Genomic DNA, 27,830 nt, shown 5'->3' with positions numbered 1-27,830 from the left:
ATGTAAAGTAATAACAATTTTTGGAGGTATTACTATCTATTATAAAAGTACAGAAATTTAAATTTGGAAATTTGCCAATTTTATCGAAATTTTTGCTAAATTTGGTATTTTTTTAAAAGGAGGGATGCTAATGTCCTACTTGATCAAGAAATCTAGAGAAAAAACCTACATATATAAGATAAAAGAGAGTCATGGAAAAACCCACACCCAGACAGCTGACATAGCCAAAGCTCTTCACTCATACTACTCGGGGCTCTACAATCTCCAGACTAACCCAAACCCATCTCTCACAACAAATATCCAGAACTTCTTGGATGCTTTGAACATCCCCACTATCTCTGAAACTGAGGCGGTTAGCCTCTTGGCCCCAGTCACAATAACTGAACTGAAAGCTATCCTAAGCAGCTTTCCTTCTGGGAAAAGCCCTGGACCAGATGGTCTTCTGCTTCTCTACTACAGAAAGTTTGAGGATGTGTTGACATAGCACCTAGTCTCACTCTGCAACTTTCTACTTCAGGGGGGCAGGTTATATCCTCAAATGCAAGAGGCGCACACACACTGATACACAAAACTGGAAAAGACCCACAGTCATGTGGAAATTATCGCCCCATTTTACTACTAAATCTAGATTTGAAAGTATGCGCTAAACTGATAGCCATTCGTATTAGTCCCCTTCTCACACGACTCATCGGCAGTGAGCAAGCAGGGTTTGTCAAATGTAGAGAAGGTAGGGATAACTCATGCAAATTGCTACACGCCATACATATAGCGCACAAGCGTAAATTACCGCTGGCATTGTTGGGAATAGATGCGGAGCCAGTTAAACTTACACTACGTAAGTTTAACTTTCCCCCTGAATTTAACACAGCTATTTCAACGCTTTATGCGCAACCGTCAGCCCGAATAAAATCATTCAAAATTACAAATGGGACGAGGCAGAGTTGCCCCCTATTCCCCTCCCTCTTGGTGGTCGGAACCCTCCTTCAGAACATCAGACAAAACCCTTCCATCAATGGTTTCACTATAGGTCACCTCATAGGTGACTGTAGGTCAATCAAATGTGTAGCCTTTGCAGACGACTTATTATTCTTGCTCTCAAACCCAACCTCAGATCTCCTACTCATGGCCGGCGCCACCCATAAGCAGAGTAGGCCACCACGTAGAGCGCACTCTGCCTGGGGGCGCCGGCAGGAGTCAGAATCCCAAGAAGTAGCTCCCGGCCGCCACCTGCGCCCCGACCCCTACATCAGTTCCTTCACTTGCCAGCCAGATGTGCTGCAAGTATGAGTTTGTTCAGTCACACAGATATGAGACCCTGGTGTATTTTAATCTCATTTAGACTGCCTTTCAGAAAAGTTTGTCCTGGGATTCAAACTCATGACCTCTACACATCAGAGGCAAGGCATTTACCCTCACAGCTATGAAAGCTGTCTTGCTAGTTGCTTAAAAAAAAAAAAAAAAAAATAGGTAGGTAACTTTGATACCTAGTGTACAACCATACACATGACAGCTGCCCCAACACACCCAGCTCTGCTACATCCATACACTGTGTACTGGGGCAGCTGTCATGTGTATGGATGTACACTAGGTATCAAAGTTACCTACAGTAGAAGTCTTATATTTTCTTTTTTAAGCAGCTAGCTAGATAGCTTTCATAGCTGTCAGGGTAAATGCATTGCCTCTGATGTGTAGAGGTCGTGAGTTCAAATCCCAGGGCAAACTTTGTTTTTTTTTTTTTTAAATACCGGACTGTTACTTTACTGCCACGGGGGAGGAGGGCTATTGGCGCCAAGATACTGGCACATGGAGGGGGTAGGAGAGAGGCACTTTATACTGGCACATTAGGGGGCAGGCGGAGAGGATGGCACTATGATATTAGCACATGGGGGGCAAGAAATGGACATGAATCATGAGGGGCAGAAATGTGAAATGATGGGGGGGGGGCAAGAAATGGACATGAATCATGAGGGGCAGAAATGTGAAATGATGGGGAGGGGGGGGGGCGCCAAAATGTAAATTCGCTTGTGTTATATACCTAGAGACCCTCTCTCTTGTTTGCGTTACTAGGTTAATATGTTCATGATGCTATGTCAATATGACAATAATTTGCACTGTCACATGAATATGTACTGTAGCTATACAATGACACGTGCTCTCTCTTTTTTTGTTGTGCAGACTGTTTGAGATGTTGTTGTTGAACACTATCTATAAAATAAAAAAAGAATAAAAAAAATAAAAAAAGAATGGCCTGGATAAGTAAAAGCATTTTAAAGTTCTCACCACAATAAAGTAACACTGGTCAGATTTGCAAAAAATTGCCTGGTCCTTAAGGTGAAATATGGCCTGGTCCTTAAGGGGTTAATCAAAGTGGTCACTAACAATCTCACATTTATAGTAAATATAGCAGTAATATAATAGAAAATAATACAAATATTACATGCTTAGGCCCCATGCACACGGCCGTGTTTCACAGCCGTGTGCGGGCCGTGGGACCGCGGCCTGGATCCCTCCTGAGAGCAGGAGCGCACGGCGTCACTGGTTGCTATGACGCCGTGCGCTCCCTGCTGCCGGCACAGTACAGTAATACACTGGTATAGATCATACCAGTGTATTACTGTATTGCGGCGGCAGCAGGGAGCGCACGGCGTCATAGCAACCAGTGACGCCGTGCGCTCCTGCTCTCAGGAGGGATCCAGGCCGCGGTTCCACGGCCCGCACACGGCTGTGAAACACGGCCGTGTGCATGGGGCCTTACACATGTATTAGTGCCTGCAGGGTGCTGCTGCTTTGTGCTTGCTTGCTATTGCTTTGCAGTCACAGCAGATTTGCACCTGCCCATGTTTAACACTTTCTTAGACGGTTTTTACTAACTTTATATTTTTATACTAATAATATACGTATACTGTTACTAATGTATACATATACTGTTACTAATGATATACATATATGGAGTCATTTATCAAACTGGTGTAAAGTAGAACTAGCTTAGTTGCCCATAGCAACCAATCAGATTTCACCTTTTATTTTTGACAGCTACTGTTGGAAAATGAAAGATGGATTCTGATTGGTTTCTATGGGCAACTAAGCTAGTTCAAACTGGTATAACGTAGAACTATCTCAGGCTACTTTCACACTAGCGGCAGGACAGATCCGACAGCTGTTCACCCTGTCGGATCCGTCCTGCCGCTATTTCGCCGTGCAGCCGGTCTACCGCTCTGTCCCCATTAACTATTATGGGGATGGGGCGGAGCTCTGGTGCAGCGCGGCGAGAAGCCGCCAGACTAGAAAAGTCGAACATGCAGTACTTTTAGTCGCGCGCACTGCTGTGCTGCGCCAGAGCTCCGCCCCCATTATAATCAATGGGGACGGAGCTGCGGCACAGCGAAATAGCGGCAGGACGGATCCGACAGCGTAAACATCCTGTCGGATCCGTCCTGCCGTTAGTGTGAAAGTACCCTTAGTTGCCCATAGCAAGCAATCAGGTTCCACCTTTCATTTTTGACAGCACCTTTTGGAAAATGAAAGGTGGAATCTGATTGGTTGCTATGGACAACTAAGCCAGTTCTACTTTATACCAGTTTGATAAATGATCCTAATACAGTTTTTTATTAAAAGGGGTATTTTGGTAACCATAAATATAACTTTTGTTTTAGACTAATTTATCATGAATAATTACATAATATGATATAAAAGCAGTTTTCTTCCTCTGCTACCCACTGTGTTTCCTCATAAATTACCATGGCATCGACCTGTAGTTCTGAGCCTTTGTTAGGTCGAGCATGCTCAGTGTGGTGCTATCAATTCTGTAGTTAAATGTCTTGTGAAACAAAGGGAGTGTTAGTGTGCTGGTGATTACCCGCACTTACACCGAGAACGGAGAGAGTTGTGGCTGGAGGACACTACCACGCGCTGCTCCCATACAAGTGAATGGGAGCGCATGCGCAGCCCCCCGCTCCCAGCGCTCGGCTATTTTCGGCAGGCCCCATAGAAATGAATGAAGTGCGGCTGTGTATGCACTACTTTCCCTGCTCCATTCTCTGTTTAGGTGCAGGTCCCAGAGGTGGGACCCGCACCTATCAGACAATGGCGGCATATCCTAGCAATTTGCCCCCATTGTCTGTGATTGCAAAACCCATTTTATACAGTTTAAAAAAAAAAAATTACTTTACCAGAATACCCCTTTAACTGTTTTATTTATTTATTTTACACACTTATATAGCACTACTATATTCTGCAGCGCTTTACTGACATTAGCATCACTTGCTGTCCCCAATGGGCCTCACAACCTAAGTTCCCTATCAGTGTGTCTTTGGAGTGTGGGAGGAAACCAGAGTACCCAGAGTAAACCCACACAAACACGGGGAGAACATACAAAGTCCATGCCTTGTTTGGATTGGAACCTAGGACCTCAGTGCTGCAAGGCACCAGTGCTAACCACTGAGCTACCGTACTGCACATTTAACTTCTTTTTTTCCATACATTTGCAGTGGTAATGAGGTTGGCTACCATGTGGTGGCTCCGTGTCGGCCGTGTCTGTTGTCCAGTAATAATGGCCACTTATGGATGTTTCATAGCCAGTATGTGTACAGCATTAGCAGAATGGATGAATCAGGCAAGTATGATGTTCTGTCTTACTGTGAGCAGGTCTGTAATTCTTGCTCTTATCTAATATTCTATTTTAAAGGGGTTGTCCCATGAAAAATATTCTATAGTTTTCAAACGAGCACCTGGGTCTGAATACTTTTATAATTGCATGTAATGAAAAATTTAGCATAGCCACTGAGTTATTCAATAAAATGTATCTGTATAGCGCCACCTGCAGTTTTTTTTTTTCCTATTTTTTTTTACCTGCTCACTCAGAAGGCCGCATATGCTCAGTTTCATCCTTCAACTGCCTCCTGAGCTGTGATAGGGAGAACTGAGACACACCCCTTAGCTGTAGCAGAAAAGACACTCCCCCTGAGCTATGATGGAATAAGTGACTGAATAAACATACAAGAATATTCATCAGTGAGTGCCGGTCTTTATTTGCGAATTATCTACTGGGATCCCTGCCCGCAGACACGTGCACCGATGCCTTCTCAAACAGCTGATCGGCAGGGGTCTCTGGTGTCGGACCCCCACAGATCAGATGCTGATTATCTATCCAGAGGATAGATCATCAGTTTAAAAAAACTGCAGAACCCCTTTAAATTGCTGCAGAATTTAATATTCGCAACATGTTTACTATCGTTACGTACTCTGCACAGTAAAGCCGTGGATTAGTTCCTCTCAATGAAGGCTCATGCACACGACGGTATGCCCTCCGAGACATACGGTCCGCGAGTGGGCCATATGTTCCGGAGCGGCATACATCGTGCGCACGGGAGAGCACATCATCATAGGTTACTACGATACTGTGCGCATCGGGCCGCCCGCGGGACTATTGTCCCCCACTCATAAAATCATATGAGTGCGGAACAATAGTACCACAGGCGGCCCGATGTGCACAGCATCATAGTAACCTATGATGCTGTGCACTCCTGTGCACACGATATATGCCGCTCCGGAACATATGGCCACTCGCGGACTGTATTTCTCTGAGGGCATATGGTTGTGTGCATATGCCCTAACAATGGGGCTAATCCTCGTGGTCAATCTGTGGCAGGAGTTTTTAGCTTTGGATTTCTGCTGTAGGCTTTCTGCAAAATCTGCCGTCAGGTAAATGTCCAAGCCTTGGAAAAAAAAAATGTAAGGAGGAACAACAGCAGTTGCGTTTAGCACACAGCCGCAAATAGTTTTTTATTTCTACCAATGCACCACAACTGTAATCCCTCCCAATCCCCTTAGGGCCCCAAAATAATAAGAATGTCCTCTTACTGCCACCTCAATACAGTGATGGTTAGTGTCCCCCTAGACATTAAATGGGTTTTCTGAGATTTTCATACTGACCGGTGGGGGTCTGACAGTTGGGACCCCCGCTGATCAAATGTTTGAGAAGGCAACGGCGGGAGGACCGATCTGATGACCTATCCTGAGGATAGCACATCAATCGGTGAGGGTCAGACACGCAGGACCTCCACCAATCAGCTGTTTTGACAAGGTACTGGTGCTCCTGTGAGTGCAGCCGCCTTCTCGCAGTTTACCTAGCACAGTGTCGTACATTGTATAGCTAATGTGCTTGGTATTGTGCTCAGTAGCATTGCGCTCATCGTAACCAATGAATGTGTCGTCACTCGGCCTAGGAAAAGCTGAGAGAAGGCTGTAGTGATCACAGGAGCCTTCTCAAACAGATGATCTACGGCTCGTTCCCATTCAAATGTATAGGAACGAGCCATCCCATAGACGTAAATGGGACAACTTGTAATTACACCTGCTCACTGCTGCGCAGTCAAAGGCGAGCAGGTAAACAATGAATGGAAGGCAGCGCTGGCATGGAGCGCAGCCTTCTCTTCAACTAGCTGATCGGTGGGGGTGCTGGGTATCGGACATCTGCTGATCTGATATTCATGACCTATCTTGAGGATAGTTCATCAATATTAAAATCCCAGAAAACCCCTTTAATGATACCCATTATTGCCCTTTAGATAGTATGATACCCCTTTAGTGCCCCTCCACACAGTATGATCCCCCTTACTGGCTCCCCACACAGTATGATGCCCCCTTAGTGCCCCCCATGCAGTATGATGCTCCTCACAGTAGGATGTCCCTTAAGTGCCTCCACACAGAATGAGGCCCCTCTAAACAGCCCCTACACAAAGTGATACCCTCTATGGGCACACCATGCTGTATAATTAGAGTTGAGCGAACACCTGGATGTTCGGGTTCGAGAAGTTCGGCCGAACTTCCCGGAAATGTTCGGGTTCGGGATCCGAACTCGACCCGAACTTCGCCCCGAACCCGAACCCCATTGAAGTCAATGGGGACCCAAACTTTTCGGCACTAAAAAGGCTGTAAAACAGCCCCGGAAAGGGCTAGAGGGCTGCAAAAGGCAGCAAAATGTAGGTAAATCCCCTGCAAACAAATGTGGATAGGGAAATGAATAAAAATAAAATAAATATATATTAACTAATATCAACTGGAGAGAGGTCCCAAAGCAGAGAATCAGGCTTCATGTCAGCAGAGAATCAGTCTGCATGTCATAGCAGAGAATCAGGCTTCATGTCACCCACCACTGTAACAGGCCACTGTCAGATATTTTTAGGCCCCGGCACCCAGACAGAGGAGAGAGGTCCCATAGCAGAGATTCAGGCTTCATGTCATAGCAGAGAATCAGGCTTCATGTCACCCAACACTGGAAAAGGCCACTGTCAGATATTATTAGGCCCCGGCACCCAGACAGAGGAGAGAGGTCCCATAGCAGAGAATCAGGCTTCATGTCATAGCAAAGAATCAGGCTTCATGTCACCCACCACTGGAAAAGGCCACTGTCAGATATTTTTAGGTCCCGGCACCCAGACAGAGGAGAGAGGTCCCATAGCAGAGAATCAGGCTTCATGTCAGCAGAGAATCAGTCTGCATGTCATAGCAGAGAATCAGGCTTCATGTCACCCACCACTGTAACAGGCCACTGTCAGATATTTTTAGGCCCCGGCACCCAGACAGAGGAGAGAGGTCCCATAGCAGAGATTCAGGCTTCATGTCATAGCAGAGAATCAGGCTTCATGTCACCCAACACTGGAAAAGGCCACTGTCAGATATATTAGGCCCCGGCACCCAGACAGAGGAGAGAGGTCCCATAGCAGAGAATCAGGCTTCATGTCATAGCAGAGAATCAGTGTTCATGTCACCCAACATTGGAACAGGCCATTGTCAGATATTTTTAGGTCCCAGCACCCAGACAGAGGAGAGAGGTCCCATAGCAGAGATTCAGGCTTCATGTCATAGCAGAGAATCAGGCTTCATGTCACCCAACACTGGAACAGGCCACTGTCAGATATTTAGGCCCCGACACCCAGACAGAGGCGAGAGGTCCCATAGCAGAGAATCAGGCTTCATGTCACCCAACACTGGAACAGGCCACTGTCAGATATTTTTAGGCCCCGGCACCCAGACAGAGGAGAGGTTCATTCAACTTGGTAAAATGAAAATAAAAAGAGGATTGAATGAGAAAGTGCCCTGGAGTACAATAATATATGGTTAAGGGGAGGAAGTTATAAATGTCTAATCTGCACAAGGGATGGACAGGTCCTTTGGGATCCATACCTGGTTCATTTTTATGAACGTCACCTTGTCCACATTGGCTGTAGACAGGCGGCTGCGTTTGTCTGTAATGACGCCCTCTGCCGTGCTGAATACACGTTCAGACAAAACGCTGGCCGCCAGGCAGGCCAGCACCTCCAAGGCATAAAAGGCTAGCTCTAGCCACATGGACAATTTGGAGACCCAGAGGTTGAATGGGGCCAAACCATCAGTCAGTACGTGGAGGGGTGTGCACATGTACTGTTCCACCATGTTAGTGAAATGTTGCCTCCTGCTAACACTTTCAGTATCAGGTGGTGGTGCAGTTAGCTGTGGCTTGTTGACAAAACTTTTCCGCATCTCTGCCATGGTAACCCTGCCCTGAGAGGAGCTGGCGTGACACAGCTGCATTGGCGACCTCTTGCTCCTCCTCTGCCTTCGCCTTGGGCTTCCACTTGTTCCCCTGTGACATTTGGGAATGCTCTCAGTAGCGCGTCTACCAACGTGCGCTTGTACTCGCGCATCTTCCTATCACGCTCCAGTGCAGGAAGTAAGGTGGGCACATTGTCTTTGTACCGGGGATCCAGCAGGGTGGCAACCCAGTAGTCCGCACACATTAAAATGTGGGCAACTCTGCTGTCGTTGCGCAGGCACTGAAGCATGTAGTCGCTCATGTGAGTTTCAGAATGGCCTGCTGACGTTTACCCCGTGCTGTGCTGAAGTTGGTGGTGAAGGTGTGTGGCTGACTGGATGAGCAGGTGGAAGAGGAGGAAGCCGAGTAGGAGGAGGAGGCTACAGGTGGCAAAGAATGTTGCCCTGCGATCCTTGGCGGCGGAAGGACGTGCGCCAAACAGCTCTCCTCCTGGGGCCCAGCCGCCACTACATTTACCCAGTGTGCAGTTAGGGAGATATAGCATCCCTGGCCATGCTTACTGGTCCACGTATCTGTGGTTAGGTGGACCTTGCCACAGATGGCGTTGCACAGTGCACACTTGATTCTATCGGATACTTGGTTGTGCAGGGAAGGCACAGCTCTCTTGGAGAAGTAGTGGCGGCTGCGAACAACATACTGTGGGACAGCAAGCGACATGAGCTGTTTGAAGCTGTCTGTGCCCACCAGCCTGAATGACAGCATTTCATAGGCCAGTAGTTTAGAAATGCTGGCATTCAGGGCCAGGGATCGAGGGTGGCTAGGTGGGAATTTACGCTTTCTCTCGAATGTTTGTGAGATGGAGAGCGGAACGCTGCCGTGTGACATGGTTGAGATGCTTGGTGAGGAAGGTGGTGGTGTTGGTGGTACATCCTCTGTTTTCTGGGCGGCAGGTGCCAACGTTCCTCCAGAGCCGGAGGAAGAGGCCGAGGCGGCTTCAGCAGAAGAGGCCGAGGGGGCAGCAGCAGAAGAGGTAGCAGGGGGAGCCTGAGTGAGTTCCTTGTTTTTAAGGTGTTTACTCCACCTGGTCATGCAGGTTGTGCTAAGGTTCAGAACGTTAATGCCTCGCTTCAGGCTCTGATGGCACAGCGTGCAAACCACTCGGGTCTTGTCGTCAGCACATTGTTTGAAGAACTGCCACGCCAGGGAACTCCTTGAAGATGCCTTTGGGGTGCTCTGTCCCAGATGGCGGCGGCCAGTAGCAGGCGGACTCTCTTGGCAGCGGGTGTTCTGCTTTTGCCCACTGCTCCCTCTTTTGCTATGCTGTTGGCTCGGTCTCACCACTGCCTCGTCCTCTGAACTCTGAAAGTCAGTGCCACGACCTTTATTCCATGTGGGGTCTAGGACCTCATCGTCCCCTGCATCGTCTTCCACCCAGTCTTCCTCCCTGACCTCCTGTTCAGTCTGCACACTGCAGAAAGACACAGCAGTTGGCACCTGTGTTTCATCATCAGAGACGTGCTTAGGTGGTATTCCCATGTCCTCATCATCAGGAAACATAAGTGGTTGTGCGTCAGTGCATTCTATGTCTTCCACCGCTGGGGAAGGGCTAGGTGGATGCCCTTGGGAAACCCTGCCAGCAGAGTCTTCAAACAGCATAAGAGACTGCTGCATAAGTTGAGGCTCAGACAGTTTCCCTGATATGCATGGGGGTGATGTGACAGACTGATGGGCTTGGTTTTCAGGCACCATCTGTGCGCTTTCTGCAGAAGACTGGGTGGGAGATAATGTGAACGTGCTGGATCCACTGTCGGCCACCCAATTGACTAGAGCCTGTACCTGCTCAGGCCTTACCATCCTTAGAACGGCATTGTGCCCCACCAAATATCGCTGTAAATTCTGGCGTCTACTGGGACCTGAGGTAGTTGGTACACTAGGATGTGTGACTGTGGCAGAACGGCCACGTCCTCTCCCAGCACCATGTCCGCGTCCCTTACTAGATGTTTTCCTCATTGTTACCATTCACCACAATAAGAAAAAAATTATTTGGCCCAATGTATTGAATTCAAATTCAGGCCTTTTTTTACAGGCACCTAACACTATCTGGCTATTTATTTAGGTACCGTATTACACTAATACAGGCACAGCACTAACTATTTTTAGATTTAGCTGAATATAAATTGTAGGCCTTTTATTTAGGCCCTGAATGACAGGTATCCCTTTTACGGACAGAATTAGACTTGGAAATGCACGGTAGCGTGTGAAGTTATTGAGGTTGACTGATTCACAGCTGTAGATCGATCACTTCATTAAGTGTTTTTGAAGAGTAAATCACTGCCTAATCTCGCCCTAACAGCAGCAGCTGCATACTATCCCTACACTGATCAGAGCAGAGTGACGTGCGGCGCTACGTGACTCCAGCTTAAATAGAGGCTGGGTCACATGCTGCACTGGCCAATCACAGCCATGCCAATAGTAGGCGTGGCTGTGATGGCCTCTTGGGGCAAGTAGTATGACGCTTGTTGATTGGCTGCTTTGCAGCCTTTCAAAAAGCACCAAGAAAGCGCCGAACATCAAACCCGGACTTTTACGAAAATTCGGTACGAAGGTTCGCTCATCCCTATGTATAATGTATTTTTATGTTGCCGCCTTGAGTTCCCCATCACAGAATGATGCCTTCTTAAGTGCCCTCCACACAGGGTTGGCACTTTAAGTGGACCCCCACACAGTATAATGTACTGTTAAGTGTCCCCTCACAGTGATGCCCACTTAAAGGGATTGTCTCACTTCAGCAAATGGCATTTATCATGTAGAGAAACTTAATACGAGGCACTTACTAGTGTATTGTGATTGTCCATGTTGCTTCCTTTGCTGGCTTGGTTCATTTTTCCATGACATTATACACTGCTAGTTTCCAGGTATTTCAACCACCCTGCAATCCAGCAGCGATGGCCGTGCTTACACACTATAGGAAAAGTGCTGGACTTTCTGGAGGCCGGGACCCTGGGAGTATGCATAGACACACATGCACAGTAGTTTTTATCCAGCCCACCGTGTAACGAGCAGTGAATAATTCAATGGAAAAATGAATCCCGCCAGCAGGAGGAGGCAATATGGACAATCACAATACATTAGTAAGTGCCTTGTAATTTGATAAATACCATTTTGCTGAAGTAAGACAACCGCTTTAATTACCCCTCCTCCCCCGCCACAGTATGTTGTCACCTTAAGTGGCTCCCATACAATGATGCCCTTTAAGTGGACCCTCACACAGAGTAATGTCACCTTAAATGCCCCCTCACAGTGATTTTACCATTGTATTAAATTGTATCTGGGAAAAACTCAGATACAGTTAGGAGGAGTACATGAAGGAAATTGGGGCAGCTGTCTACTGCGGTCCGGATTTGGACCACGGTACTCCACTTGAGTACCCCTGACCTAAACCTTTTCTGAGACCATAAAGGTGTAGTAGCATCAGTTCTGCACTGTCTCACTATGTAGACTATGGATCCATAGAAAATATTTGGGATCCATACACCAAATGCTGGAAAAGCTGAGCTTTGCCGATGAAACCGATTAAATTTGCAGAGTGCTCTGAGAAGTGCTGCTGCACCTTTGTGGTTTCAGCAAAAGCTTAGGTCCTCTTTAAGAAGTGGATGGGGAGCTAATATTCTTAACCAAGGTTAAGGTCAAACGTAGCAACCTTGACCATGCTGTAGCTGAAATCTGCGTTCCTTGCTGTTGCAAGCTGGAGACAGTAAGTCTTAGAGCAATTAAAAGGGAACGCCCACATCCTAGTTCAGTGGTTTGCTGTCCTCCGGACAGAGGAGCATGGAGCATGTGGCCTCCTGAGCTGTGCAGCAAGGAACACCTTAATGATAAAATTAAGTCAGGTTCTGCAGCAAATATTTGAGTCTAAAAGGGCACTGGCGCAAAGTCTTGCATTGGAGGATTAGTCTAGCAGTTTACATATCTTTATTTTGCACCTGTGTTTAGTTTGTTGGGTATGTGGTTGACTCTATTGGAGCTGCCTTTGAACCGTCTGAGCTTGTAGCCTTTGTGCATGTTTAGTCCACTGATTCTTTTAGCTTGTTGGCCTCTATCTCTGGCTTGCCTCCTGTGCCTGGTTTGTTGCTGCATGGTCTCTGTGCCTGGTTTGCCGCTGCATGGTCTCTGTGCCTTACTTGCTGCCGCATGGTCTCTGTGCCTGGCTGGTGGCCTCATGGTCTCTGTGCCTGGCTGACGGCCTCATGGCCTCTGTGCTTTCTCTAGTCCTGTTTGGCTGACAGTTTTTGTGTCTGTGCCTGTTTGGCTGTCTGAGTCTGTATGTTTGTCTGCTTGGGTGGCTGCTTCTCCATCTGTGCCTGCTTGGCTGACTGCTTCTACATCTATGTCAGCTTGGCTGACTGCTTATGTGTCTATGCCTGCATCATGGATTTCTTTTGCACCTTTGCCTGCTTGGCGTTCTGATTCTGCTTTTGTGACTGGAAACCTCTACTTTTGTGCCTGGTTGGCTGGCTGCATTTACCTTTGTGCCTCGTTTAGCCAGCTGACTCTGTCTTTATGTATTTCTAGACCTCGATATCAGGAACACTTGCAGCAGCTACCTCGTTTTGTTGGTTGTTTCTACATTTACTGTTGAGGGTGACCTGGTGTACTGTTCCCTGCCCTGCGACCTCACATCATGAACTTGGGCAGTATATTCCATCTGGTTGAGGGCAGGTATTTATTTTGCTTAAAAACATGTGATGCTGGATAAGTTTGGCAGAGGTAACCAAGGTCCAGTCGAGGCTCCTAGTGCGGAGTTGCACGATGCGTAGTATGACGAGTTTAGCAGAGGACCAGCTTATATGACAGCTCAGTCTATGCATCTAGGGTTTGCTATAAAGAACCAATGTGCGCTTCTAGTTGGGATTGAGAAGTTGGATAGGTCTGCGCTACTTCTGGCATACCAGCAAAGTCCTGTAATGCTCCTGGATGGAAATGAGAAGATGGGCAGTACTATATTAAGTCTACAGGTGGCCTACAGTATTATGGCATACTAGCAAAGCCGTATGATACTCCTGGTGAAGAGTTAGAAAATGGGTGGATCTGTATGATACTCCTGGTGAAGAGTTAGAAAATGGGTGGATCTGTACTAAGTCTGGCATATTAGTGAAGCCCTATAATGCTCCTAGTTGGGGTGAGAAGATGGGCAGCCAGCAAATATCCATGTGGTCTACAGTGATATGGCACGCCAGCAAACCTTGGATCCAAGCATCTGTCCTGCGATGTAGCCTGCACTGAAGGAGTCAGTGGATAGAATAAAGTTGTCTCTTCCCCATCAGGCAACACCAGTTCTGGTCATCCTGTGTCATGAAAAGTACCTTTTGATTATTTTCATAAGAACAAGATGAGGAATCCATAGAGATGATTTCTGGTATATGGTCTATTTATTCAGTTCTTTAAAGGTTCTTATCTCAGCCTTAGTGGCATTGTTTCATGCATCCTCTTCTTGTCCACCTCTGAATAGTTAGGTTGGTGATATACTCTTTTAGATCAAACCTGTCATTGGTCATGGGTTTCCTCTGCTTGCCTTTCAGTGTCACTTGAGGTCTTCTTGGAGTAAGAACTTACAGGCGGTTGTCCCTCCCAAGGGTTTTTGTCCACTTCTATTCTCTCTCTGCTGCTGTCGTGTGTTAAGGCAGGCATGCTCAACCTGCGGCCCTCCAGCTGTTGTAAAACTACAACTCCCACAATGCCCTTCTGTAGGATGATAGCTGTAGGTTGTCAGGGAATGATGGGAGTTGTAGTTTTGCAACAGCTGGAGGGCCGCAGTTTGAGCATGCCTGTGTTAAGGGAAAAATGATAATTACACTGACCGTTAATTAGATTTTCTGAAACCCATGTCAGCACCCGTCTTATTCCCTCCCTTGCACTTGTATTTGGTTATAGGTATTGTCTCTTTGCTTCACATAATAAAATTCAAAGAAAAAAATTGTAGATTTTAAGATTACATCTGTAAGGCTCCTACTGATCTTCTTTGGAATCAACCGGAGGAGGAAGTAGGCATTCTTTTTTTTTTTTTTTTTTTTTTTTAAACATCTTTTTATTTCCAAATAGATGTACATTAATGCACAAATAAAGTGATCCAATAGTCTACACATTCTGTGCTCTTCATTTGGATATAACAATTCCAGAATTACCCCTCACAACTCCCGCACCCGCCCTGCCATCCCTCCCAAAGAAACTATTCCCTATGCAGCCACCCCACAAGTTATCATCCCATTATTTTTCTATTGATTTTCCCTATACGATCGTTTTACTCCGCACCAAGGGGACCAGAGGCTTAACTAACCTTTAGTTTCCCCAGGATGCCTTTCAGATCTTCTAACAAGTACCAGGTTGAAAGTTTAAAGGGTCCCAACAGCCTCGGGTATTCCGAACACGAGATGTATTCTAACATAAATGTTTCAATGCTTCTCTCCATCTTACCGGGTTGAATTGCCTTTCAAAAGAAAAGTATCTTGAGATTTTGTGTTTCAGCGGCAAGGTCGGTGATTCCCCGACATTGGCGTACATCCCGTGAACCCTCCATCAGAGAGTGGTATCAAGAGATGCTATATATAGCAAGAATGGAGGAAGTCTCTGCTGAAAGCTCCGGACAATATGCAAAATACATTCGGATTTGGTCTGAGTGGATGGATTTCCAGCAGTTACCAGATTCCATTTCTATGCTGTCTATCTGAGTTCCTGCTTAGCCTTTACAGACTATCCCTGCCCCTTCCCGCCTGTTCCCCCCCTCTCTTCTTCTTTAACCTCTTTACTTTCTCTCTACTTTCTCTTCTGCTATCTTCTCCAGTTTGTAGCGATGTTTTGTTAAAAGCGTCTCAGTGTAGGTACCTAGGCAATGACTCTACCTAGGATGCTCCTCCTTACTACGGGGGTTGAGTAGCGCACTTGGAGTTTGTATTCAAACTACGCTTGTCTAGGTTAATGGCCTTTTCAGATCCTTGTGAACTGACACTGCATGCTATTCAGTCGTGTCCTGTCAATATTCATATAAAATGTTTAAATAAAACAGCTTAAGCATAAATGTTTCAATGCTTGGAACTATTTTTTCCCAAGTATCTCTGGTTGTTTGAGAGATTCAATCCATTTGAGATGAAAGATATGCCTGAGTTGCCCAATCACTACATCCCTGTCCGGAATAACCGAGGTCAGCCACTGTGCCAACAGAGATCTTTTGGCTATCATTGGCAAACTTGTGTCTGTGTCTTATTGGAGGAAGGCCCCTATTCCCCCTGCCCCCATTTCCATGCTCATTCACATCCTCCTCTACATGTACTGTAGGATAGCTAAGGATGGTGTAATAACTCCTTGGAATCTGCTGACCTTATTCAGTATGTGTCCCACTTGCATCCAATACCCATACAGCTGTGGGCATCTCCATAACCCGTGATACAAGTCAGAATATGATAGTGTACATCTGGGACATGCTATTAGCCTATCTGGTTTCCCGGGAGACCTGGGGAGGTCAAATGCATAAATTGCGTGGTGTAATATTTTAATATCGGTTTCCCTTCAGTTCTCATTTATTATTCCTTTATATAAAGCCGTAAGGCCTTTACAGGCGAGGTTTGTAACCTCTGTGATGCCTATTATCTGTCTCCATTTTTTCAATAACTCTTTGGGATCTCTAATCCTTATCCTGGTGCTCAATGTCTGATATAATGATGTTATAGATAGTCTGCCAGTACATTTAAGAAAGGAGTCAAAATCATTAGGAGACCATTCCTGAGTCATGTCTCTGACTAAGCTTCTACCGTAATTCCTAACCTGTAAGTAGGGGAAATAGTTGGGACCTCTCAGTCCCCACTTCTTTTCTACTTTGGGTATCATGGTTCTTTCTCATGAAATAAGTCTCCCATTTTTCTAACTCCTTTGCTCACCCAATGGCTGAAGATCTTACTATTTCTTCCAGGCTCAAAGGCTGGATTGTTTGTCAAGGGGAGGTGCTTAGAGAATTGATATGGTAGGCGAAAATTCTTCCTGATTGCGTTCCATGTAATTATGGTATCTCTGAGAACTAAGGATCTCTTAACAGAGGGTGGGAGTCCCGCTATTTTGATGTGTAGTAGGGCCACTAAATTCCATGGTCTGGTCAGTTGTTGTTTCAGTTTTAGGTTTGAATAATATGAGGTATTGTTAACCCAGTCAAGGATATGGCGACTAATACATGTTAAGTTATAACCCCGTACGTCGGGAAAGCTTAGCCCACCATGATCCTTTTTCAGTTTTAGCTTCTCCAGTGAGATTCTTGATCTTTTGCCATTCCAAATAAATCTAATATATCTATTCTCCAACAATTGGCAACCCCAGTGATGGTCATCCTGTGTCATGAGAAGTACCTTCTGATTATTTTCATAAGAACAAGATGACGTAAGAGCAGTGGGACAGTCTGGAGGGGTATAATCATTTGACATCTTCCCGCTAGCGAAAGTGGCAGACTTTGCCACCTGTCTAAATCCTTCAGGATTTGGGATATCAGGTTAGGAAAATTTAGCTGATATAAAGAGTGTGATGATCTCCCTAATTTTATACCGAGCTAGGTAATGTGGGATCTAACCTGTGTAACAGTGAGGTGAGAGGCCGTTGTATGTGTAGATTGTCTTCTACCCTCTTTCTCTTGCACCACCGAGTTAAAGTCACACCCCACAATTTTATCAGCACAAAAGTCTGCTAGTGGGGTTCCTTCCAAATCCTGAAAGAATTGAGTATTACTAGAGTTAGGACCATATATGTTATAAACACTGTATCGGGTCTCCTGAACCTGCAGAGATACCTGTGCCCATCGTCACTGACCATCAGTAGAAGATCCTAGAACTTAACAATTTAACTGTCTATTAATCAGGATTAGCACTCCCGCCTTCCGCCCCCAACACCTGTCCCACCCACAATGTTTTCATGCGGTCAAAATCCCCAGATTCCAAATGAGTTTCTTGTAGGAGAACTATATCGGGTTTACGTTTTTTAAGATGTCGAAGCACCATCCATCTCTTATGTGGGGACCTCAGGCCCTTAACGTTCCAGGAGATTACTTTCATAAAGCAGTAAATATATCTGGTGTATGATCGCACTGGGAAAACCTAGATATAACCTGAGACTCCGGAGAGGCTGCAAACCTTCTAAATTAAAACCCAAAACTTCTAAATTCTTCCCTTTAAACATAACCTCCTCCCTATAATCATCTCTTCTTCTTCTTGTTTTCTCTCTTCTCCTTTTTTTTTTTTTCTTACTTCCTTTTTACTGGGCTGCAGGCTATCCCTCTTCACTTGACCTTTTTTCTTTTTGTCTATTATAGTATACGTTACAGTTATTGTACATATCTCATACATTCCCGTCCCTCAACACCCTCCATAATTTTAACTCTCCCATAGTTCCAATGATACTAGCTGTAGAGACATATATTGCTTTAAGCTTACGTATCTAACTGTTTCCTTTCTCAACTCTTTTTCACAAGATTGACACACCTTCCTCCCAATTGGTAAGCTAACCCACCCCCGCCTGCATATATATATATATATATATATATATATATACAGTACAGACAAAAAGTTTGGACACACCTTCTCATTCAAAGAGTTTTCTTTATTTTCAGGACTATGAAAATTGTAGATTCACACTGAAGGCATCAAAACTATGAATTAACACATGTGGAATTATATACATAACAAAAAAGTGTGAAACAACTGAAAATATGTCATATTCTAGGTTCTTCAAAGTAGCCACCTTTTGCTTTGATTACTGCTTTGCACACTCTTGGCATTCTCTTGATGAGCTTCAAGAGGTAGTCACCTGAAATGGTCTTCAACAGTCTTGAAGGAGTTCCCAGAGATGCTTAGCACTTGTTGGCCCTTTTGCCTTCACTCTGCGGTCCAGCTCACCCCAAACCATCCCAATATTGCTTCTTTGTCGCAGTAGTCGAGGTACCTCATAATGACTTGACGGGGCTTGGATACGGTTGATGGTGTAGCGTCACGAGGGCAGGTCCCACCTGGTGAGCTCTCTTTACTTTGTGCTTCCCTTCTAGATGCTGTGCCATTGGCAGCTCCCTCTCACAGATGTCCTTGAGGGCCTGGGGTTCCACACTATCAGGTAGGCCCACTAGCCGCAGATTATTTTGTCTGGATCGGTTTTTCAAATCTTCTAGACGGTCTTTCAATATAATATTCTGTTTTTGGAGGTCTTGTAAACGATAGTTAGCCTTGGCCGTGTCTTCCTCCGCTGATGCTAATCTCACACATCATGCTGCGCCACTGCATCATGTAGTTGTTGTAAAGACACCGACAGGGTTTTAGATACAGTCTCCCTAACGTCGGGGCCAGGTGTTTAGCCACTTCAATGGCCAGCGATTTATAGTCAATTCTACGAGGCTCAGTGAGGTCTTAAGTCTGTGAGAGCTGTGTCAGGGCAGTATCCATGCCTGTATCCATGTCGTTGGCCGGAGAGGCTAAGCATGGTGCCTGCGGCCGTACCTTTGTTGCTTAATATCTTCCGGCTTCCGCTCCGTAGGAGATACCGGTCCATGGACCGGGGTGTCCGGTGAGGCAGGTAACCGATTTCCACTTGGGGATCCACTTACTGTCGATTGGGCTTGAGCGGAGCCAGGTTTCATAAGAGGGAAGCACAGAGCTTCTTCACTCTGTGTCCTGTATCCCAGCGCTGGAAACAGAAGTCGGCATTCTCTTTTAAGGCTTCTTCTCCATCTGTGGGGATGGATCCTTTTCTCTCTATTTCCCTCTCTATCTTTGGTGCTGTCATGGATTCTGGAAACTCAAATTACCGGTAAGTGTAATTATCTTTTTTACACTGCTAAATCCACATTCGAAACTCCACTAACAGCTTCCCCATTGACTTTAATGTTAAAAACGCCACCTTGTGCACACAGTAGAGTTTTTTCAGTAGCTGATTTGAAAGAGGCTTCAGAAGTAGCATGTTATTTATTTTAAGTAGATTTGATTGTGGATTTTATAGATGTCAATGAGGAAGCAGGAACACCTCAACCAAAAACTGTTCTAAAACTCTAATGACACTTAAAACTACCACCAAAGACATCTAAAGATGGCAACTCTGGCCAGTGTAAATTGTGCAGTTGCAGGTCACTCTGTACTCTGCTAGTCTTATATGCAGTGTAGAATGGAGGAGAGGGGGCACAGTGCTTGGACATACTCATATTTTTATAAACTTTATAATAGATCATGGCCTTTTATTTTATTACTTTATTACTATCTGTTTTCTGATAAAAAATAAATATTAGGAACCACAGTACACTATAGGACTTATGCATAATTGCATTTTTAAGCCTGTGACAATGAGCACCTTATTAATGCCCACATTATTCTGGCTCAGCGAGCTGACTACTTAAGAAGCCATTGTTTTCTACATGGTGATGTTCCATGTACAGGTGTTTACTGGTGATAAAGCAGGACTTGCATGCCTGTGATCCGTGCGGGAGGGACAGCTGCCAAGTTACACATGTTTAGCATTCCCCGGGACACTATTTGGCAGATGCAATTGAAATCTTCGTGGAGAAGCAATGATTAAGTCAACATCACACAGTGTCCTTTTCTACTTAACTGTTTATATTGCTCTTACAGTTCTTTTGATTGTAGAAAAGTTATGGCTAAAGAGTACAAACCTGTATCACCGTGTACAATGTAGCACTGTACAGAATGCACCGGATCGTATGAGCACATTAATGCAGTGCTGGTAAAACGCTGACATGGTGACAGAATGACTTATGGACTATATCGACAGGAAGAGGAGAGCAGAGAATATTGATGAACCACTGGGGGATGCTGAATACATTAAAATGCGTTGTAAAATGGCTGTAATTGTGTCACGATTTCTGAGCCTCTTGGCTAGATTGCCTATTATTAGGACACCATTGAATAGTTTTGTTATATTGCCATTGTTTTTCAATTTGCATAAGCGGTTGTAGACTTTATTTGGAGTTCTCCCACAGATGCGCCTTTTGTCTACAAATATTCACGTGCATTGTTTGCTTCCGCTGGATAAGAGTGCCACCTGCAGGATCGAAGACTTACTACACTATAGTGCATCGTTCATGAATACATGCTCATGCTTTATTTTATTAAATTACAAAATTAAATATAGTGTGTTTTGTAATATTGACTTATTTGTATTCTGGGTTTGGGATTTTGCCAAGGACTCTTTAGAATTGACTTTTGTGAAGTATGCATTACAAGCTAGATGAGATATATTGTTCACTCCATCTTACAATCAATATGGACTAATGAGCGGTCAGGGAATGAATTTGTCATTTCCGTCTTATTAGTCAGTAGAGCGACAGCATGTGGGGGAGACATTAGGCCAGGTTATAAATTGGTATTTTGTGGAAATTGAGGGAGAGGAAGTCCTGGACACCAGACAGTGATAAGAATGATAAACAGATGAAGATCTTGGATACTGTGGACATGGATGGAAGCTAGAGATTAGTGAGGAAATGAAGTAAGGAGACAAGATGAACAGAGCTGTGTAGGCTTTCTTCACACTTGTATTCTGTCAGGGTTTCTCCTAATTTTATGATTCTTTAGACAGAATATGGCAGTCTACAGAACCGTTCTTGTCCCTGGGACCAGGAACTATGATGAACTCCATCAGAATCAATAGGGTTATTCAGGATTCCCTGGTATCTGTTTGAAAATGAATCCAACATTACTTTCTTGGGAGGTTTTTGAGTACTGGACATAGATTGGTGGGATTTCATGAGCTGGTTGACTAAAGATGGAAGAGAGGTAGAGTTTAGTCACTTCATCTGAAGGTCACAGAAGATGTTGAACTTCACCATATTGGAAGCCACTTAGTTTAAAAAAGCCATATGCTGATGCACATTTTTTCTGATTGATAGTAGTCTTGTTCTATTTTTTTGTAAAGGATTATTAGGGCAGAGATATGCTTTTCACGTGGACGATAGGGGCTTGGAGATGTGCATTGAATTCTATGGGAGAGGATTCTAGACATGCTATGTGACGGAGGTCATTGTACAGGGAGGGGGAGTAAATAAGCAGTGTCATCACCTATTTTGGATTGTGGATCATGTGTTATCTATACAGAAATGTTATCTTTCATTGTAATCCTGCTTGTGATGATAAGATTGCTGCTGAGAAGTGATCTTTGCAGAACAGGAAGTGTCAGTCTGTAGTGAGGCTCAGTGGCCAGAGTAAAAACTGCAAGAGTTCAGGATTTAAAAAAAATAACAATAATGACATGGAATTCACCACCAGGGCAGTAGTTAGTTAACCTTGTGTTATTTCAGGACCAGTTACCTAACTATGTTGTAGGGTTGCAGCTCTTCAGGTAGTGAATTAGCATAGATCACACCAGTCCTCCGATACTGCTTGAAGTGGTCAAAGGAGCCTGTGGAATGACAACTGTCTGATTTCAGTAAGCTATTGATTTGGGGCATGTTTTCCAAATGATTACCTTTCTCCTGACATAGTAGACTGGTGCAGCCTGATACAAGATTTTTATCACACTTCATAGACATTGTGCTTCTGGGCTCTCAGAGGTCTAAGATGGCAGCGTGCATAAAATGAAATATTTTTCAGTATTTTTACAAAACTTTCAATGTCATAAAATGCGCCAAAAAATATGAGACAAACTGAGTTTGAGCTGTAAAAATTTTTAAGACTGTACTAACCAACATTTGCTTCTGGTTTGCTAGGAATGTGCATATTGCTCTGGAAAGACCTACCAGATACAGATGAACATCAAGAAGGATTATTAAGTCTGTATGAAGAAGAACATGAGGTTTATCTTAGATGAACTTTGATTTATTTACAGAAGACTGTAATATGTTTTATTCCTATTAATACATTTCATTTATATAGCATAAACATGTACTGCAGTGCTTTACAACTCCAGAAACATTTGTAGGACTGAAACAAATAGAGCTTGTACTGTATACCAGCAATGTCTTATTGAGAGCAATACACTGGAATGAGTTCCCAACTATTTCATCTGTGCAAAAGCAAAACTAATGAGCAACCATTTCCACCTCCCTATGACTTTATATTTAATGGTAATGCATATCTCTTGTAATTTTTTTTATTAGAAAAAAGGAACATGATAAATAGACTCAAAGGGAGTCTTTCAGAAGTTCTGAGCATGCTAAACACTAGGTAGGGGCTGGGAAGAACAGTAGAAACATACTTTTTTAGGTTTTTTTTATCTGGAGTAGTGAGAATATGAAGTTTTATTCTTCCAGGGTCTGCTATCTCAAGTGCCCAGGGCGGGGCATTACTGTGAAGTGCTCTCTGTATCACAGCCCCACCCCTGCCCTGAGTAACAGCTGTAACTTCCAACAAGGAGACCACTACAGCCGTCACTTTGAGAAGAGAAGCTGTGAAGCAGCTCAGTCCAGAGAGCACTTCACAGTTAATCCAACCCATGGGTGCTTGATAAAGCAGAACCTGGCAGAATAATGCTTCATATTCTCACTACTCCTGATGAGTAAAGCTCCATAAAAGTTATGTTTGTGCTGCTCTTGCCAGCCCCTACTTAGCGCTGTCAGCACTTCAGCATGGTCAAAAGTGCTGAGAGACTCCCTTTAAAGCTTAAAGGGGTTGTCCAACTTATTAATATGTTTCCTCCAAGCTAGCAATGGTTATAAAAGAATGCATAGTTACCCATTTCATCCCACATCACTTCCAGTGCTACGATCAACTTTTGTTTCTTTTGCTTGAGTCAAGTGATTGGCTGCAGCAAAATGTATACCGATACGTCATCACTACAGCCAAGAAGATGACGTCATGGCTGCAGTTGCAGGGAGAATCAGAGCAGCATTACTGGTAGCGGCAGGGGATGAAATGGGTGAGCATACATTCTTTTATTTATGACAGTTGCTGGCTTTGTTGAAACTAGTAAGTCGGACAACTCCTTTAAAAAGAATGCTATTTATAAGTGTGGTGCGGCAGTACATGCCTACTAAGGACACAGTAATGATTGTATCTGTAGGTCTTACATAGGTGTTGTGCTAATGTATTAATACTCAGGTATGGACAAAATTGGTCACAGTCACATCTATGGCCTAAAGGGGTTATCCAGTTTCAAGAACCCCCCCATCCCCCCCACATGTGCCTGGCCCCTCACCGGTAATATACTTACCCCACTCACGGCGCCGCTCCTGGTCCCCACATCGCCACTGCATATGGATGAAAAGATCCGATGTTGGGGCGAGCACCCAATGGCAGACGGGGACGAACCTCCCTAACATCACCCACAAAGGAGCGGGGTAAGTATATTACCGTTGAGAGGCCCGACACATGTGGGGGGTTTCTTGAAATTGCACAACCCCTTTAAACTGGTTTATGCCTTTTAACCTCTATTAGGCCACCTTCACAGTATTTTTCCTAAACTAGGATTTGGACCTACATAGAGAAAAAGTATAATTGAACCATTTGCACATCTGTGTTTTGGATCCACACCTAGAATTGGCTTACAAATGCTGATGGAAATACGCAAGTGTGAAAGCAGCTTAATAAATTTTAAAGCATTTCGTTATTGATACTGAACTTATTTCACTGTTGCTAATGAAAATCATTAACGCTGATGTCAGATTGATAACAGAATATTTTATGTGTTATTTAACATAATTTATAAATATAATGTATATTCCTCTTTGTAAAGTTTTTATTTAAATATTTTTTCATATTCTTTCATGCTCATACAAGTGTGCTATAGATCAATTATCCTACTGACCAAATACCAAACCTTCAGCACACCACTCTGCTGGATCTATCACGTGTCTTAATGGAGTCTGTTTGGGTTCCACCAAGGTGTCCATTGTTTTGATTGGAAAAATAGTAGATATATGTAGAGATAATATTTAGCTCCAGACACCACTGGTTTATAGAATAAAGGGTTTTATTTAGGGCTTAAACACATTACTAAAACATGAATCTAATTCAGGGTTGCCCAACTGGGATTCAGGTTCCATGGGACTGCAGTAGGATCCCACACAACATTCAGTGGTTCTAGATAAGCAAAGATGTCATGAATCAGGATGACATGTTCTGCCTCACATCCAAAGTCCTAAAGCTGACTAATGTCAGGACGGTTGGGCAGGCCGGGTCTTTAAGAGAAGAAAAGCTGGGCATGAGGAGAAGAAAGCCTTTTTTTTGGACTGATCTGGGGTCTGGTCTGGGGCCTGATTTAGGCATCTGATCTTATCAAGGTTAATTATGGGACCAGACATCTAGGGTTTGAATCTAAATTTTGAATAATTTTTGCAGTTTGGGGCCTGAATTACAAAGAAAAAAAATTCTAGTGTAGTAATTTTTAAATACCTTTGTATTACTGTTTCTAATTGGTAGGGTTTCCACAAGATAAGAATTTTTTTCCAGTGGTTAGGAAATCTTCTTTTAAACAAAGGGCAATTCAGATCAATGGCCATTTGCAGAGGAAATAAGTGAAATCTCTGAGGTGTATAGAGCCCTTTCATTCTGGAAATCCATAGTAATCTGAGCTCAAAGATTTCACCAAACTGATTTGTGCATTTGCCTACATGACATGTACAGTAAGATCATTTTGTTGCTCCTATTCAGCTTTTCAGAACTTTACCTATTCTGTGAAAATGTATTCCTCCAGAAGTGATAATTGATATTTACTTCATACTGTGTTTCAAGTGATACTGTAATAGGTACTTCACAACATGTAAAAAGTGATAATTTAGTCATTAACAGTTACACCCTAGTTGAGAAAGGTTAATATACATAACCTGTCAACGCGCTACTGGAAATTCCCCACCTAAAAAGTAAAGCTTTACAAACTAGCGTGAGCAAATTATTTTATTAGGTGTCTGGTTGATTCAAGGCTACTGACTGACGTTTACAGGCTTAGGCATTTTTGAGGCCTTGTTCTTGACAACTGACTGATCACTACCAGGTTCCCCTATAAAATATATAAAGTAGCAAGAGTGCATGGCCTCAGATTCACATGTAGTGTTTGCATGTCAGCCTTGGTAGCACGCGCCTATACATTCCATATTCTTTGAAGCTCCTGGTCTAAGTTTTATGTTGTACATTTGGAAGACTGGCTGCCTCCGTTTAGGCTGTGCACTCCTGCCCATCTGTTCAACGCTTTTACAGTAGTTTGCGCATAATGTAGTTCGATCCTACATTGCCCTGTATTTATTTTATAGACCTAGGCTCAATCTGATAGTGTAGACCAGGCATGTCCAAACTGCGGCCCTCCAGCTGTTGCAAAACTACAACTCCCAGCATGCCCTAATAGCTGTAACCTATCCAGGCATGCTGGGAGTTGTAGTTTTGGAACAGCTGGAGGGCCGCAGTTTGGACATGCCTGGTGTAGACTCTCATCTATAGAGGTGACCTTGCGGTGGATAGGCCCACACACAATTTTAAACAAAAGTGTGCACAAAGAGACTGCAATTCTCATGTACAGCCATGCCTAATTCATGCGTCACTGCTTTGGTCATCGTGACATCGTGAGTGGAGCCTACTCCGAAATAATATATAATGGAAAGGTCTGCGCCTATTCTGTGTCTTTGACCGCACCTGGTTTTCTCTCACAGTCGCTAATGGATATCACTGACCAAAACACTATCATATGAATTAGGCTTAATTATAGTATGTTTCTTTGTGCATAAAGCATTGTGCTGTTACATGTAATGCTTGTTGTCTTTTCATGTCAGCCATAGTAGTGTGCATCTGTACATTCATTTCATATTGTTTGAAGGTCCTGGTATAATGGTATGGTGCAAAGTCAAAGGAATCTCCCCATTCTTAGCACCTAACCTCCTCAAGGAGGTGTGGACTTGATCGGTCAGATTCCCAGGTTGTAGTCAGTGGCCAACAATTGCCACTGGTTATGGTGCTAAAAATGTCTTTAATAGAAGTCAGGAAAAGATTCCGGTCATCGCTGGGATCAAAACCAGGAGGTTGGACTACAAGTACCAGACAACACAATCAGAAGGGAGCAAGACAAAAGCTGAATCCAGGTCTGCAAGACAAGAAAAAAGCTGAATTTAATGTCCGAGTGAGAACACAACAGTAGTAAACTATATCAGAAGGATAGTACCTTAAAAGGAGTTTTTGGTACTATACCAAAAATGAAAAAAGAACCTGAAAACGTAATGCAGTTGAGCTGAGATTGACCAAGTATAAACTGCTAGTGGTGCTTGGTCAATGATCACACAACTAAGGTGGTGCACCTTTACGGTATATGTTGAGGCAAGATTACATTAATACTGAGTGGCATTTTCCCTTGCTGCAATACAGGCTTCCACTCTGGCATGGTAACGGTCATACAGATGTCATTCCAAGCTCTTTCAACTTAGTGTACCAGATAGGAATAGCCAAGGTGGTTGTTTGCTGGTGTGCCTGGAATATCTCTTGTCCCATTCAGTCCCAGATATTCTCAATGGGGGGGAAATCTGGCAATTGAGTTTGCCAAGGGAGCTGCTGCATACCCTGAAGAGCACTTTGTGTAGTGGGGCAAAGTGCAGTGGTGTAGTGGTATCTTGCTAGAACACCATGTTCCTAATTGAGTCAAAAAAAGGCAGTAGGACTGGTTTCACAACGTCCTGGACACAGCAAAGGCCGGTCAATGTTCCCTCCATGAATACCAGATAGGAATAGCCATGGTAACTAATGGCTGCTCACACCATGACACTTGGTCTTGATACTGTGTGTCTCCACATTAAGCATGATAGCAGTAGTTGCTCTCCAGCCCTCTTGCGAACTCTGATGCGGCCATCATTAGTACCAAGGTAGAACTTGTTTTCATCACTCAAAACTATTGTTTGCCATTGATGACCTTACACAAGTCTGTGTCATCACTTTTTTGAAACAGAATTGTTGTCAGTCAAACCACACAGGGCTATCATGAAAGGTACCAGAATAAAATCTATTAAAATACTTTATAATATTGGATATGTTCTCTCTTTAACCCCTTAAGGACACAGGGTGTACAGGTACGCCCTGATGTCCTGGTACTTAAGGACACAGTGCATACCCATACGTCCTGTGTAGTTCCGATCACTGCCGCGCGGCGGGCGGTGATCGGAACTGAGTGCCTATTGAATTCATTCGGCAGGCACTCTCGCACAATGCCCCCCACACATCGGCGATCGCAACAAACCGCAGGTCAATTCAGACCTGCGGTTTGCTGTGTTTCCGGGTTATTCGGGTCTCTGGTGACCCGATAACCCGGAACAGAATGGTGATTGTAGGTGTGATAATACTCCACCAATCACCATCCTTAGATCCTGTGA

The 27,830-nt window shown here is 44.3% G+C and overlaps 1 protein-coding gene across 1 annotated transcript in view; it reads left to right on the top strand.

Moving 5' to 3' along the window:
* The window catches only part of FAM72A (family with sequence similarity 72 member A), a 64,787-nt gene extending 40,690 nt beyond the window's left edge, over positions 1–24,097 (top strand). Inside the window, exons 4-5 of the mRNA XM_044286618.1 lie at positions 4,488–4,612; positions 22,260–24,097. Coding sequence (XP_044142553.1) covers positions 4,488–4,612; positions 22,260–22,360 — 226 coding nt within the window. The 3' untranslated portion in view covers positions 22,361–24,097. The remainder of the gene's footprint in view (positions 1–4,487; positions 4,613–22,259) is intronic.
* Positions 24,098–27,830: the final 3,733 nt, after the last annotated feature.

Source organism: Bufo gargarizans, chromosome 3 (assembly GCF_014858855.1).
Source record: "Bufo gargarizans isolate SCDJY-AF-19 chromosome 3, ASM1485885v1, whole genome shotgun sequence".
NCBI classification, from domain to species: Eukaryota; Metazoa; Chordata; class Amphibia; order Anura; family Bufonidae; genus Bufo; species Bufo gargarizans.
Note: the sequence above shows the minus strand (reverse complement) of the source record. Positions and strands in the feature narration are given on the sequence as shown.